The sequence below is a fragment of the Protopterus annectens genome, chromosome 2.part0 (assembly GCF_019279795.1).
Source record: "Protopterus annectens isolate FY-2018-M chromosome 2.part0, PAN1.0, whole genome shotgun sequence".
Taxonomy (NCBI): Eukaryota; Metazoa; Chordata; order Ceratodontiformes; family Protopteridae; genus Protopterus; species Protopterus annectens.
In genome coordinates this window covers 637470327-637484439 of record NC_056728.1, presented here as the reverse complement: position 1 = coordinate 637484439, position 14113 = coordinate 637470327, and the positions used below count along the sequence as shown (strand labels likewise).

The following is a 14113-nucleotide window of genomic DNA, read 5'->3' as shown; positions in this document are numbered from 1 at the left end:
ACTTAGTGGGGTGCCAGTTTGTTCTGTAGTTCATGTAGAACGCAACCTGGGATGTTGTCACGTTCCATGGATGCTGTGTTCTTGGCTTTGAAGAGTGTGTTTTTTACCTGTGCATCCATGATTACAGGAACTTTGGATTCTTCCGGTATAGAGATGGGCCCTTTAGAGGCTGAGAGGGGGGGGGGGGGTAATGTTAACACTGAATCTATCTGCCAGGATGTTGGCAATATCAGTTGGTTCTGTATATTTAGTGCCATTGTGCTGTAACTCAGAGCAGATCTGAGTATTGCCATTGAGATTCTTGACATAGCTATAGAATGCTTTGTGGTTGTCTTTAGAATCAGTGGTGATTTTGTTTTTGTAACTAGCTTTGGAGGATTTTATGAGGGATCTCCGCTTCTTACTGAGGCTGACCAGGAAGTTCCTCCAGTCATGGGATTTTACTCCTTTTTGCAACAGTTTCTTTCTTCTTTTGTAGAGTTTGTTTATGGCAGGGGACCACCAGATTGGCTTCCTTTTTTTGAGGATAGCATCTTGGTTCTTTTAGGGATAAGCACGATCCATGCACTCGTGTAAGTGCTTATAAAGTGCATTTGTGTAAGATTCAATAGTCATACCTCTATTATCCATCTGCATGGTTGTCGTGAAGTTTCCCACTTCTGTCTTAAGAAGCATGAAGTTGGCTTTGGATACATTTTTTAAGGTGGTTTCCCTAATGGGGGGTGGGGGTGGGATGTGTATGTCTAAGGTGATTAGCTTGTGGATGGATCTGACCAACAAGGACTTGACCTCTGGTGTGGAACACCAGTCGCCCATGTTGGTAATGACCAGGTCTAGGATAAGTTGGTCCAAGGCATTGGAATTTATGAATTCCAGAAAACGTTGAGCAAAAGAGTTGGTACATGAGTAGTTTTCCCAGTTAATGGTGGGGTAGTTGAAATTATTAGGATGTTGGGTTCTACTCTAATGTTTTCCAGTGTATCAAAAAATGAGGAGTGGGAATCCTGGGGCATGGTGGGTGATCTGTAGCAAGCTACAATTTGGATTGCAGTCTTGCCCAGAGTTAGTTGCAGTTAAATAATCTCAGATGCATTATGCTGAGTAACTAGCCTGGAGGTGTGGATATCTTTAATGAATATGGACACACCTCCGCCTTTAGTGTTTCGGTCCAGGTTAGGTGGCCAAAAGGTGTGGTATGAATTATAGCCTGGTAATGCAGGGGTGCTCTCTGGAGCTTTGAACCTGGTCTCTGTCACTGCACAGATGTTGATGTTCCCATTTTAAGGAGTGCCTCGAGTGAGTGTTTGCAACTAAATTGGAAGCTTGAGCACCCAGGAAAAAAAAGATTTAGTTTAACTGGCTTTGTCTTTTTTTCTGCTGCTGCAGTTTATACTTCTTTAGAAAGTGTGATTTGTGTTTCTTTTTTTCTAGTAACTAGAGGCCCGAAAGAGGGTCAAAGTCCTAGGTAATTGCCTGATTTGTTCACCCAGCACCAGCCCTGCTCTGCTACGAGCATATGCACATATTGCAAGGTAGCTTTCCCTCTCCTGAAATGGGAGACCAGGCTGTAGTCCTCTTCATCCCATTTCTATAAGTTGACCCTTTCTTTCCTCAAGATTCATAACTGAACCTTGTTTCTTTGTAGGTATAGCTGGCTGTCTTTTCTCTGTACCAGCAGGTCAGCAGCTTATGTGTTTATAATTGCCTTATTTATATGTTTTCATCTCCTTTAGTCATGTTGCCAGGGCCAGGGCTGAAAAGGGGTCCTTTTAGTTAGTCTACTCACCTAGTTAGCAAATAAATAAATACTTTAATATTAAATTAAGATCGTAAAAATAAGCCAACTGTTATATGCTGTTTCTGAACTCTGTTAATTTTAGTTCCATACTCATGTTATCTACATTAAAAAAATCCTCACAACTGAATATACCAAGTAACTGTATGTATATCTTTTCATAGGTGTTTTGAAGCATATCTAAGGAAGATACAAACAAAGATGGAAACAAGTACAGAGATTACTTCTGTATCACAATCTTCAGAGCAGAAGATGACCTTGCCGCCAGCTATGCTAGCCAAAATAGAACGCAACAGGCAGAGGGCACTGATGCTAAGACAGGCAAGACTTGCAAGCAGACCATATCCTGTTGTGGAAGGTATCATTTTAAAATTCTGGGTAATTTTTCTTTTTTAGTCTATATCAGTCTTAAGAATTAGAGAAAGAATATTTTAGTGACGAGACATGACAATCGGCCTGTTTAAAACTGTTTGCATAAGTTCATCATTGCTGTTACATAGAGAAGCCATCTTCAGTGGATAAACAGTTGGGTAGAGCTTGTTTGTGCCTTCTCACATGGCTATTCAGAATTTCCAAGTCCTACTCATGTAGGATAAGCCCTCCTCCTTGCATCTGCACCAGGTTTAAATAAAGTGCACACTCCAGCAGTTACCATTTTTTTGTACATCTTTCATAATTTATATATTCTTCAAATATTAGTTTTTGGAAAGATCTCAAGTTCAGTGGCTGATAAGCATAAACCCTCAAAGTGCTACTGTGTCATTAGCATGGATCTACTTTACTAACTCAAACACCAAATGCTCATGTTAAAGTAACTTGTGGTTGATTTCTTGGCTTGCATACACTCATGATCAGTAGTGAGTTAAAAAAGTTCTTTTTTTTGGGGGGGAGGGCTCAGCATGGAAGCTCTTCATAACGCCCTGAATTTAAAATATATACCATCTCCAATGCTGCACACACTCACAGAAGGTATATTTACAGACAGTCTGCATCTCATACTAATACCTGATGACCATTCATCTGTGATCAAATGAGCTATGAACAACTGAACAGCAAGTAACTAAAGTATAATACATCAGCATACAAATCAAGACTGTGTGAAACCAAACCTGAGACTGCAGCATGGTGCAAACAACTTCCATTACTAGCAAGTTATCTCTCCTAGAGAAGCTAGAGGCTCATATCCTAGTATCACAGAATTGGCCCCATGACGAAATGAAGAGGAAGGCCCATCTACAGACACCCTGCAGGACCTACATAGGCCTATGATAAGGAATTCAAAGACCAGCCATAAAACTTTTAAGCCTGACTTCTTTTTGTAGTAAGTATTTTCAGACGTGGTATTTGTGTAGTTTTCTAGGTTATCAGCATTTGCCAAAGTTGTCATGTTTCAGTTTTATGTAATTGGTGTTAGTGGCATAGAGTGATTGAAGCCTTGAGTACGATCCAGGCAACTTGAGTTCATTTAGTGGCTTGGGGGCTTGACAGTTCTGGTAAGGAAGGATTGGCATGCCAGTCATTGGGAGAGACATTGGGTGAAGTCAGCCATATACTGCATAGGTCCCCTCAAAGGAGGGTACTGGGATTCAGATGTACAGCCTGGGAGGGATAGACTTTCAGCTCAACAAGCTGCCATTGGTTGGTAACTTTCATATTGGATGGCAGGAGCATACATCCACATGGGAAAGGCATTGCAAGCCTCCTCAATTATACAGATCACTTAAACGCAGCTCAGGTGGTGGGATTAAGCCATTAAAAATGGTGTCATTGCCAGGATGCCAATGAAGGCACAACGCAAACTCATGTCTGTCTGAATGATGCCCCTTCCCCAGTGCATCTAGTTTGTTTAGTTAACCTTTTTAGAACATTGAACATCATATATTGGAGAGATATGATGATGAGGGGCCCGAATGGAGAGATAAGTCAGCAAGCAAGGGGTAGTATTACAGAAATTTAATTCATCCTCAAGTCTTGGTGAGTACCGTCATGAGGTGGACCCTGTTTTTACAAAATCTCACCAAGACAACATTGATATATAGACTGTATTTATGTAGCATGTATCATGCTGGGTGCACAAGACCCAGGATAAAAAAGTGCCCAATCCTGGTAGGCACTGGTGCCAGGAATGGAAAAGATGACAGTGTAGAATCCTCAAAATATGGAAACATTCCTACAATGGGGCCAGGCCTGGCCCAGGGGGAGGATGGCCCGCCCTGCTGTAGTAGGAAGTAGTAGTCCACATAAATCACAAAAACTGATAGGCCAAAGAAGAGCCATAAAGACAATAAAGTGGACTACTGAGGATAAGAAAGAAATTATGTATTGTTACTATTATGCAAAAAGCACAGAATTTCCAGACACAAGATATACAAAACGATTAAGAGAGAAATTAGAGGAAAGAAAAATACTTCCACAAGAAAAACTGTAAGAAGCTTCAAATAAAAATTTGTATTCATTAATGCAACAGATTTGTGAAAAACAGTATATAGATCAAGAAACGTTGATCTGTTTGGAAAAAGAGACATCTGAAGAAGTGTGAAAATATAAACAACAAAACCTATAGATTTTTGAAAAGTATAAAAAAGAAATACGGACATGGGAAAGAAAGAGAGATTTGATATGGTGCAATATTTATGCGAAGGAGAAAGCCAAATTAATCAATATAAAGAAGGCAGCCCCAAAGATATTCAAAGAGAAATACAGGCAAAGGCATCCAGATATGGAAATTTTACAGTAAATATAATATCACAAAGAGGGAATGTAGAAAAGATGATTAGTAAAATAGAAGTTAAAAAAATAGAAGTTGAATTTATGGAGTGTCTGCGAAGTGAAGGATTTGGTGTAGAAGGTCTAAGACAGGTTACTTCACAGCATGATGGAGTGAGTCCCCAAAGTAAAGAGAAGCAGGAAGATCTTGAGATATCTGAAGAAGAAATACGGACATGGGAAAGAAAAAGAGATTTAATATGGTGTAATATTTATGCAAAGGAGAAAGCAAAACTAACCAATACAAAAAGAGCAGCACCAAAGATATTTGAAGAGAAGTACCGGCAAAGGAATCTGGACATAGAACATTTTACAATACAAAAAATAAGACAAAGTAGAAAAGGAGATTAGTAATGGAAAAGTTAAAAAAATACAAACTGAGGTTATGGAGTATCTGTGAAGTGAAGGATTCAGTGTAGAAAATCTAATGCAGAAAGCACCACAACAGGATAGAGCAATTGATATCCAAATTAAGGGGAAACCAGTGGAACAAGAAGCAATTGGTCAGGTTCTATATGAAGATATTTTGGAGCCTTCCACAGGAAAACAGTATAAATGTTCACTTGAAGCTGGACAGCAAGAGAAGAACAGGAAACTGTGGAAACTCTCATGCAGTCACTGCTGAGGAGTGATGGACCATTGAGTTCCCATATGATAGAGCAACGTTTGGCACAGGATGAAATTGAAGAGAATGTGCCACAGGAAGATGCTATAGAACTTTCTATAGAATGCCTACAGGAAAAGGAAAACAAAAAATGTGCACTCAGTTTTAGAAGAAAATGAGTTAAAGAGAAGAGTTGCGTAATTTAATAGACATTGATAGACGACATAAGATCAATGAAAGAAATAGACTTCAGAAGGTCAATAAAACATAATGAACACAGTAATTAGGACTGTTCACAGAGATCCATGAGATATAACAAACGTAAACAGGATATATTACTGTGCAGCTAAATTAATAACTGATAAAGTTCTACCACAAGAACACAGTGTAGTGAGGGAAAGGAAGGGGAGAAATCAAATACCATCATGTAAGTATTGAATAGAGAAAACTTTAAAGCAATTAAGACAAGAAGTGTTACTGTTAGAGGAATATAGAAGAAGGAACAGATCAACAAAATACTAAGAAAGATGTGATAAAAGCAGTGTGCAGTATTAGAACAGATCAGGATCTATCATGCACTATTGCAGATAAACTAAAAATCTCAGCACAGGAGGAAAAACGTAGAAGATGCACAGAAAAAATATAAAGGAAAAGTACAAAATAAGCAATTTATTGATGACTCAAAAAAATTGGGAAACAAGCTAAAAGGAATTGAAAAACCGCCATAAAAAGAAGAAATAGATACATTTTGGAGAAGTATCTATGATGATCCTGTGGAACATAACAAAGATGCTAAATGGATACAAGAAGTAAAAGAAAGAATAAGAAGTTCAAATGTACAGGATATAAAATGGGATGAAGTAACAGTCAGAGAGATTGAAACAAAGTTAAGAAAAGTCTCTAATTGGAAAACCCCAGGGCCAGATGCAGTACCTAACTTTTGGCTAAAAGTATTAACATCTTTGCACAAAGATTTAGCCATGAGTACGAACTATTTATATGTGCACCCCAAACAGACACCAGCCTGGCTAACAACAGGAAGAACAATGCTCCTACTTAAACGTGAACCTGCAAGCTACTCTGAAAATTATAGACCAATAACTTGCCTTCCGACGACATATAAAACTATACATGGGAATTGATGCCAACAGAGTTTGTAGTAATTTAGAAGAAAACTCAATTATGGCAGTAGAACAAAAGGGCAATAAAAGAAAGTCATATGGAACAAAGGATCATTTGTTGTTAACATAGTGGAGAACTGTAAAAAGGGGAAGAATCTAAGTATGGCATGGATTGACTACAAAAAGCTTTTGATAGTATTCCACATTCATGGATAAAAGAGTGCTTAAAAATGTATAAGATAACACCCTACACTGATTGATTGACTACATTACAGTAACCATGAAACAGTGGCAGACCACTTTGTAATTAAGCCATGATAAGAACAAATTATTATCCCAGGGATAAAAATTAAAAGGGGGATATTTCAGGGTGACTCTCTGTCACTGCTGCTATTCTGCCTTACCCATAACCTATTCAGCTGTCTTCTTAACAGCTTAGCCCATGGCTATAGTTTGGCTCCTAGAAAACAACAAAGTGTAAAGATTTTTCATCTTCTCTTTGTCAGTGATTTAAAACTGTATAGCTCACCAGATGAGGAACTAAAAGCTCAACTGCAAGTTGTCAAAACTTTTTCAGATTATATAAGAATGTCATTTGGTTTTGATAGCAAACGCAACCTTTAAAGCAGATAAACTGCAGCACCTGCAAAACATCAGTTTGGGACAAGAATGTGATATAAAAGAACTTGAGCAAGAGGGAGTGTATAGATATTTGGGAATTGATGAAACAATAAAACATGAACAAATGCAAATAAAACTTAGTATGGAATACTTCAGAAGACTTAAATTAATCCTGAAAACAAAGTTGACATCTAGGAACAAAATCCAAGCTATAAACCAATTTGCTTTTCCTGTCCTAACTTACAGCTTTGGAGTGTTTGACTGACCCCAAAACATGTTGAATAGATTAGATAGGAAAAGAAGAAGGATGCTTCATGCTCACCAAGTGAGTTATAAAAATCAGTACATAGCAAGACTGGGCTGCCGTTGTGGTGCAGCAGCTAGTGTTGCCGCCTCACAGCAAGAGGTTCTCCGGTTCGATCCTCATCTGGGTTGCCTTCTGTGCGGAGTTTGCATGTCCTCCCTGTGGTCGTGTGGGTTTCCTCCGGGTGCTCCGGTTTCCTCCCACATCCCATAGATATGCTGTAGGTGGATTGGATATTCTAAATTGGCACTAGGCGTGAGTGCATGCATGTGTGTGCCTTCTGTGGAAGGTTGGGTGCCGGGCTGGCAACTCGGCACCGTAAAACTCCACTGGCAATCATGAGCGGACAGGTGATCCGCTGTGGCAACCCCTAACTGGGAAAAAGCCGAAAGAAGAAGTACATAACAAGATTATATATTCCCTGTTCCGAAGGGGGAATGGGCCTCCTTGAAATTGATTACATGTATAGATCTACAATCATGGGACTTCATACATATCTGTTGACCCAAACGTAGTGAAAGTTTTGAAACATGAGGAGAATAAATCTAAGATGACTCCTCTGCTTGATCTAGCAGAAGCATATCAGCATCAAGCAGGAATGGAAATCAAACCAGCAGTAGATAAAAATCAGACAACAGCTGAATGTGCCAAAAATAAAAGAAAGAGTATAAGGTGAAGGACCAGTTGAGAAGGCAAGAAATGTTAAAAATGCATAAATATAGTTGCAAGTATAGAAAACTTCTGGAAGAACCTCATGTTGATCAGGAATGAATGCTGGAATGGTTAAGGAAAGGCAAATTTAAATCAAGAGATAAAAGGTTAATATTGGCAGCCCAAGATAGCGGACTACGTACATGTTGGTTTACAAAGTCCATTGAATATGTGGGAGAAACAGACAAATGTAGGTTTCGTAAAACAGAATTAGAAACTGTTGCACACCTTGTTGCTGGCTGTGACATACTAATGGCAGAAGGACTGTATACTGAAAGGCATAATAATATGGCAAGAATGTTGCAGTGGGGATTGTCCAAACATTATAATACTGAAGTGGCTGAAAAATACTGGAAACATGAGCCACAACGCATCACAGAAAATGATGAAGTTTACATCACATGGGATCACCCATTACCAACAGTTCAAAAGATAGATACGAAACAACCAGATATAGTGGCCCAATAAAAGAAGACAGAAGTAGCATCATTGATCATTTAAAATCACTACACCCAGTGACTACAGTTTATTGTGTACAGAGGGCACAAAGTCATAAAATATCAAACTTTTGTGGAAGAAAGACACCCAGACAGTTCCAATAGTAGTAGGAGTAACGGGTCTTATAAAAAAGAATCTACAATCTTATTTAGATATGTTACCGATACATGTAACTCCATCTGATTTGCAGGAGGAGTCATTACTGGGCACATTGCAGGTGCTGCGAAGAGCACTTATGACTGACATCAGAGAGTGAAACAATACTTATTTCATGAACTTTAATCATACTCTGACATGTGAATGGGGTCCATTCCCATCATGGTATTAGAAACCCAAAAGATTTGGAGAAATTAAAAAAGAGACCATATGATAGACTATATGAAATAATAAAAAGGAAAGAAATAGAAAATGTCCCTACACCCCTGCACCCCCTTACTAATTATATATACCAACTCCAAGATCACAGTACAGTGGGGAATAGGGCAAATTTGCCATTCCCCATTGTACCGCAGTCTCAGTGCAAACACTATTCTTTAACTGCTCCACTATCATATGATGTTCAGCATTCAGAAATTTCAGTCAAATGAAATATACTCCCCCGATAATTCTTACCTTAGCACTGGGAGAAAGGACCAAAGCTGAGGAATAGTGCAGCGTGATTGGGGGAAGGCAGATATGGGGGCAAAAATCATCTATCAAAAGAAGGTCTAATCTTGCACCTTTGGTTGTAATTCTGTATGGCACCTACTTTTGGGACTAAGACCTAAGTATCCAGTACTCTCTCATCCAAGTGTAGGTGCCCTAGAGGAGCTCTGCTCATCAGTAAAGATTAAGCTGTTAGCTTGCTAGATCAGATTCTGGTCTCATTGAATTGACTCACCCCCTTTATCTGTCTTCCACATAGCACCAGATTGGTCACTACTGGTAGTAGGTAAATGTCCCTTAAGGCTGTCCTGCAGCTGTGTGTAGGCATTGACCTTTTCCATACAGCCACATATATTACATCATCCATACAGCCACATATATTACATCACTTGTTCAGCATGCAAGAGAGCAGACTGCAGTGATCAGCTTGTTTTATTTTATTTTATTTATTTATTTATTAGCCAAGTAAGTCCTACACAAATTTCCTTTTCAAGGGTGACCTGGGAACAATGTCTAGTTAAATGATCTTGATCAGAGTCGCACAGCAGGCAGTCCTTGCACTAACTGCCAGACAACCTGAAGGAGTCCTGGTTTGGTGTCCAGCATTGGTCCCAGATCTATTTATGCCAGCTTCAGCACATACCTGCTTCCCACCCATTTGCACCTTGAGATGGCAACAGTCCTTTCTCCCATTAAACATGCAGTGTCTTTATCGGTTCCTGTTCTGTAGCCTTGAAGATACAGAAGAGTCTTTCAGTGCCTCTGCAAATAGCACACTTGCATTTGGTTGTGGAAGATTAGAAAGCGATGCAGTACCTGTTTCACATCAGGTGCTTGGATTCATTTTTTATTACTGGCACTGCAGTGCAACATAAGAAAGAAGTGGTGCACTCCTGAGGGGTCATCCTTCAGATGGGATTTTGAGCTGAAGTGCCAGCAACCTGAGTTGGTGGTAGCTCAGGTGGATATAAAAGACCCCACAGCACTTATTTAAAAGAATAGGGGAGCTTTATTGTTTTTTTTAGCTCAAAACGTATTTACAATATATATGTCATCAATACTTTTGCACAGTATATACTAAACAATACATTTCAGTTCATCCTCCCCTACACTTTCTTCTATTACCACCATCTTATTCTTCCAAAAATAAGTTTGCTGTCCCACAGTTTGTGTAATAATTCAACACCAGCAATTCTATAGATTCCATAATGCACTAAACAGATGTCTAACTTTCTTACTAGTGTTTACATTTTCATAATGCCTTTATAACAATGTATTCACAGTAATGTTTGTAAAACAATCATACTAACATTCCATTCTAAAGTTTCTCCAGCACTCTCTAATTTTCCCATACTCTAATAATACATGTTTTAATATTTCTTCTACATAAGAAATGTTAATTATCCTTCAGTTAATTACTCGTATTTAATCTGTCCTTTCACTGGAAGTTTTCCCACCATCGGGAGCATAGCTAGGGTAGGGCAAAGTGGGCAGCCACCCTGGGAGCAAAGTGTTAGGGAATGCAGTCAGCAGTAGTGCAATAAAATGCTGGGATGTAAATTATTTTCCTGTCAGAACTTAAGCACTTGCATCAGTGCTTCATGTTTGGTGTTAGTTGCAGTTTACCTTTAAAATGTCAACTGTACTTAGTCAAATGGCTGCACCACCAAAACATTTCTGCAAAACCCGTATCACCGAAACGTCACAAACTTGAAAAAACATCGAACGTCAACATTCCCAACCAAGCCACACCTACAGACAAGTGCTAAAATGGGTCAAAAAGGGGGTGAGGATTTTGTGGTTCGGAACATTGGCATTCAAGGTTTTGACCAGGCACAGTTCGGAGTTCACGGAAGCAGGTTTGACGTTCTGACCATCAGCATTTTGAAGGTAAACCATTAGTTGCTACAAATGGCTTTCTACAGTGCTTAAAGTAGAAAAAAACGTTTTTATTTCCTCTATACTTGAATGGTGGATCTGGTGCTCCATCAGAGAGGTGAGGAGTGCCACAATTCTTTGGGTGAAGATTTATGCATATGGTTCTAGTATTGGTGGAAGGTATTGGACTTGTGGAGATGCAGTGGGTCCCAGTCAATGGTGCTCAACCCAAGATAGAGATCTCCCCTCAAATGCCTATAAGACACTGATTAAAAAGAATCGATCTTCCTGGCACTCTTGTTAGCTTATGGACTTTAGGTCTGTGATCGTTTTGGTTACAAACCTTCTAATTGTATGGTATGCTTAGTGAGATACATCTGAAAGGGAGTGTTGCACTCAATGATTGACCTGCTCAATGCTGAGTATAATGGAGTCATTACTTCTTTAGACCTTGATGATAGCTAGGCTAAGTAAAAGGATTTACTGACAACCATTGTTACATGATGGTCAAAAGAGAGGGAGCTATCAACCGAAGAACACAAGTCCTTAACTAAATTTTACATTTTCTAGTGATGTGTTGTCTAGACTGCGGTGGTGGTGTTGCGGTAGCGTTGTCACCTCACAGTAAGACGTTGTCCTGTTCGATTTTCAGCTAGAGTGCCTTCTATGTGGAGACATGCGTGAATGGGCGTACCTTCGTTGAAGGTTGTGCGTCAGAGCTGGCAACTCGGCACGTAAAAATCTACTGCCAATCATTAGTGGACTGGAGTTCTGCTGTGGCGACTCCTAACCAGGAAAAACCGAAAGACACAACAACAAAAAAAGTGATGTGTTGTCTAGACAGTATGAGGGGAGCGGCTGTCTAGCAAAAGTGATGATACTAAGTTTTTTAACATTTAGTTTGAGCCCATTTTAATACACCGTGTGACTAGGGAGGGTCATTCTTGAGGATTTGGGGTCATCTGGTGACTTGACTACAACCCCTACTTTGCAATCATCTGCAGACTTTGTCAGCATGAGGTCTTAGCTTTCTACTTGGTGATCTGAAAAATAAATACAAAAAAGAAGTCCTAGCACTGATTCTTGAGAGACACCTGTGATTCCTTTCATACTTTCAGATGAGGCACCTGCAACTCGTATTGTGTGGGATCTGCCTTCAGCCAGTTTGCTATAGATCTTTACCACATATGGGTCAGTTTTCAAAGAATTTCCCTTTTGTATGATGCCAGCATGGGGACTGGTTTCAGTGGCTTAAGCCAGGTTAATATATACCATGTGCACTGCATGGTGACCATCTACAACCTCCATAACCGTTTTTGAAGAAATGTGATAGGTGATGTAGACAAGATATACCTTCATAAAACCAAATCATTGGGGGGGGTCTAGTCTAACAAGATTCTTGATATAACAGTTTGAGGTCAGTCATAGTACATTCCGTGACTTTGCAGATGAGGTTTGTAAGGCTGACAGGTCTGTACTTACCCAGGTCAGATGTAAGACCACTCATATGGAAGGGCGTTACCACTGCAGTGCACCACTCATTAGAGACAAAACCAGTAGTTAAACTTAAGTTAAAACAGTTTGAAGAATGTGTGTGCAAGGGCATGATTAATGCAATTAAGTAAACGGGTATATTATCAGGTCCCATGGAGGAAATATTTTTGGCCTTGGTTAGCACTTTCAGTAAATGATCTTTAGAGGTAATTGAGGCAGTAAGGGTTTCCCATATTTGGATCTTTGAATAAAAGTCTTGGGAGAATCCTGAATGCACTTTCTTCTTTCGAAATGTCCTTCTTTAGCTTTGCATTTCTTCATTTTTTTTTACATGGTACACATTGTTTACTTTTTTTTTACCTTGCACACATATTGTCTACCTTCTTTTTTCCTTTTATGTACATCTTTTTTCACATACTCCACAACAACGTCTATAATACTTGTTTATCTATACCCAACATTACCAGAGTCAGATTTCAACCTTAACGTTTTTCCTTCATCACACCTAATAGACTTTCTAAAGAAAGGTGATATGACGACTTTTGCCTTGCATCACAAATTTCTGTTAATCTGTTAACTTTTATCTTTTTTTAATTTTACTTGTACATTTCCTTACATTTAAACAAATCAGTTTTCTCCTATTTTTAAGTTTTTTTATACTCATCTAGTAATATTTTATATTTAATTGTCTCCTTTTTCATCTCTGTTTCAGTACAGAAATAGACCTTTTTATGTTTTTCTTTATGTACCACCTGACACTACATCCATGTTTTATAGAAAGGTTTCATTGTATGTACAGGTATATTTTTTTATTTCTTCCTTAGTATGTCAGCATCTGTGATTTTCCCTGTTGATCGTTTAAGTCCCTTTCTCTCTCTGATACATAAACAATGTTCTATCTTCACCCAAATTGCATTATGATGTGTATACCCATACCCAGGCTACAACTTCCATTCCTGCTCCTTGCCAATGCAGTTTTCAGCAGCAGCCCATTTTCCTAGAGGCTTGGACAGCTGAGGCCAGGGTGTGGGGTGGAGTATATTTAACAACAAACAATGAAAAGCAGTTTAATATAGAGTCTCCCATAGCCTAACTAGTTAACTAGTTTTACTACACTCAGCATCTTCACCAAGTACAGTTTTCCATTCATTTGTCACTCAAAGGCATTCAATTTATTACGACATTATCTGCTAATGTGCAGATTCTGGAAATAGTCTTGTCCACTAGTTTATTGGAGTTTCCATCCAATGTTTGTTCTGTCTTTCCGCAACAGCTTGTATATCAGAATCTTCTTTGTTTGTAATCTGAATACCTGTCTTCCCAGCACTGACCAGGCAGATGTCTTTGGGGCCATCCATACCTTACACCTTCCTTTAATTAAAAGAAGCTCACAGTGGAGTACCTGGCAGCCTTGCAATGCAAAATCCCACCTGTGTCTTTTGAACCATCACTCCCTACATCAAGTGTTGTTGCATAACAGAAAAGGGAATTCTCCCCTGAATTATCTTCAGATTCTAAGTTGGGAGACCAAGGTGTTGTCTATTTGAACCAGTACCCAGACCATTATGGCTTACAACACAGGTGAAAAGGGGCTACATTTCCTCAGAGCTCCGTACACACAATGTTATTTAGGGAACCCGTCAATTTTATAGGAGAGCATTTAACATGGAGTGAGC

The 14113-nt window shown here is 39.1% G+C and overlaps 1 protein-coding gene across 1 annotated transcript in view; it reads left to right on the top strand.

The window, feature by feature from the left end:
* Nucleotides 1-14113, top strand: part of XPA (XPA, DNA damage recognition and repair factor) — a 321718-nt gene that overhangs the window by 16217 nt on the left and 291388 nt on the right. The window contains exon 2 of the mRNA XM_044061000.1: nt 1960-2153. Coding sequence (XP_043916935.1) covers nt 1997-2153 — 157 coding nt within the window. The 5' untranslated portion in view covers nt 1960-1996. The remainder of the gene's footprint in view (nt 1-1959; nt 2154-14113) is intronic.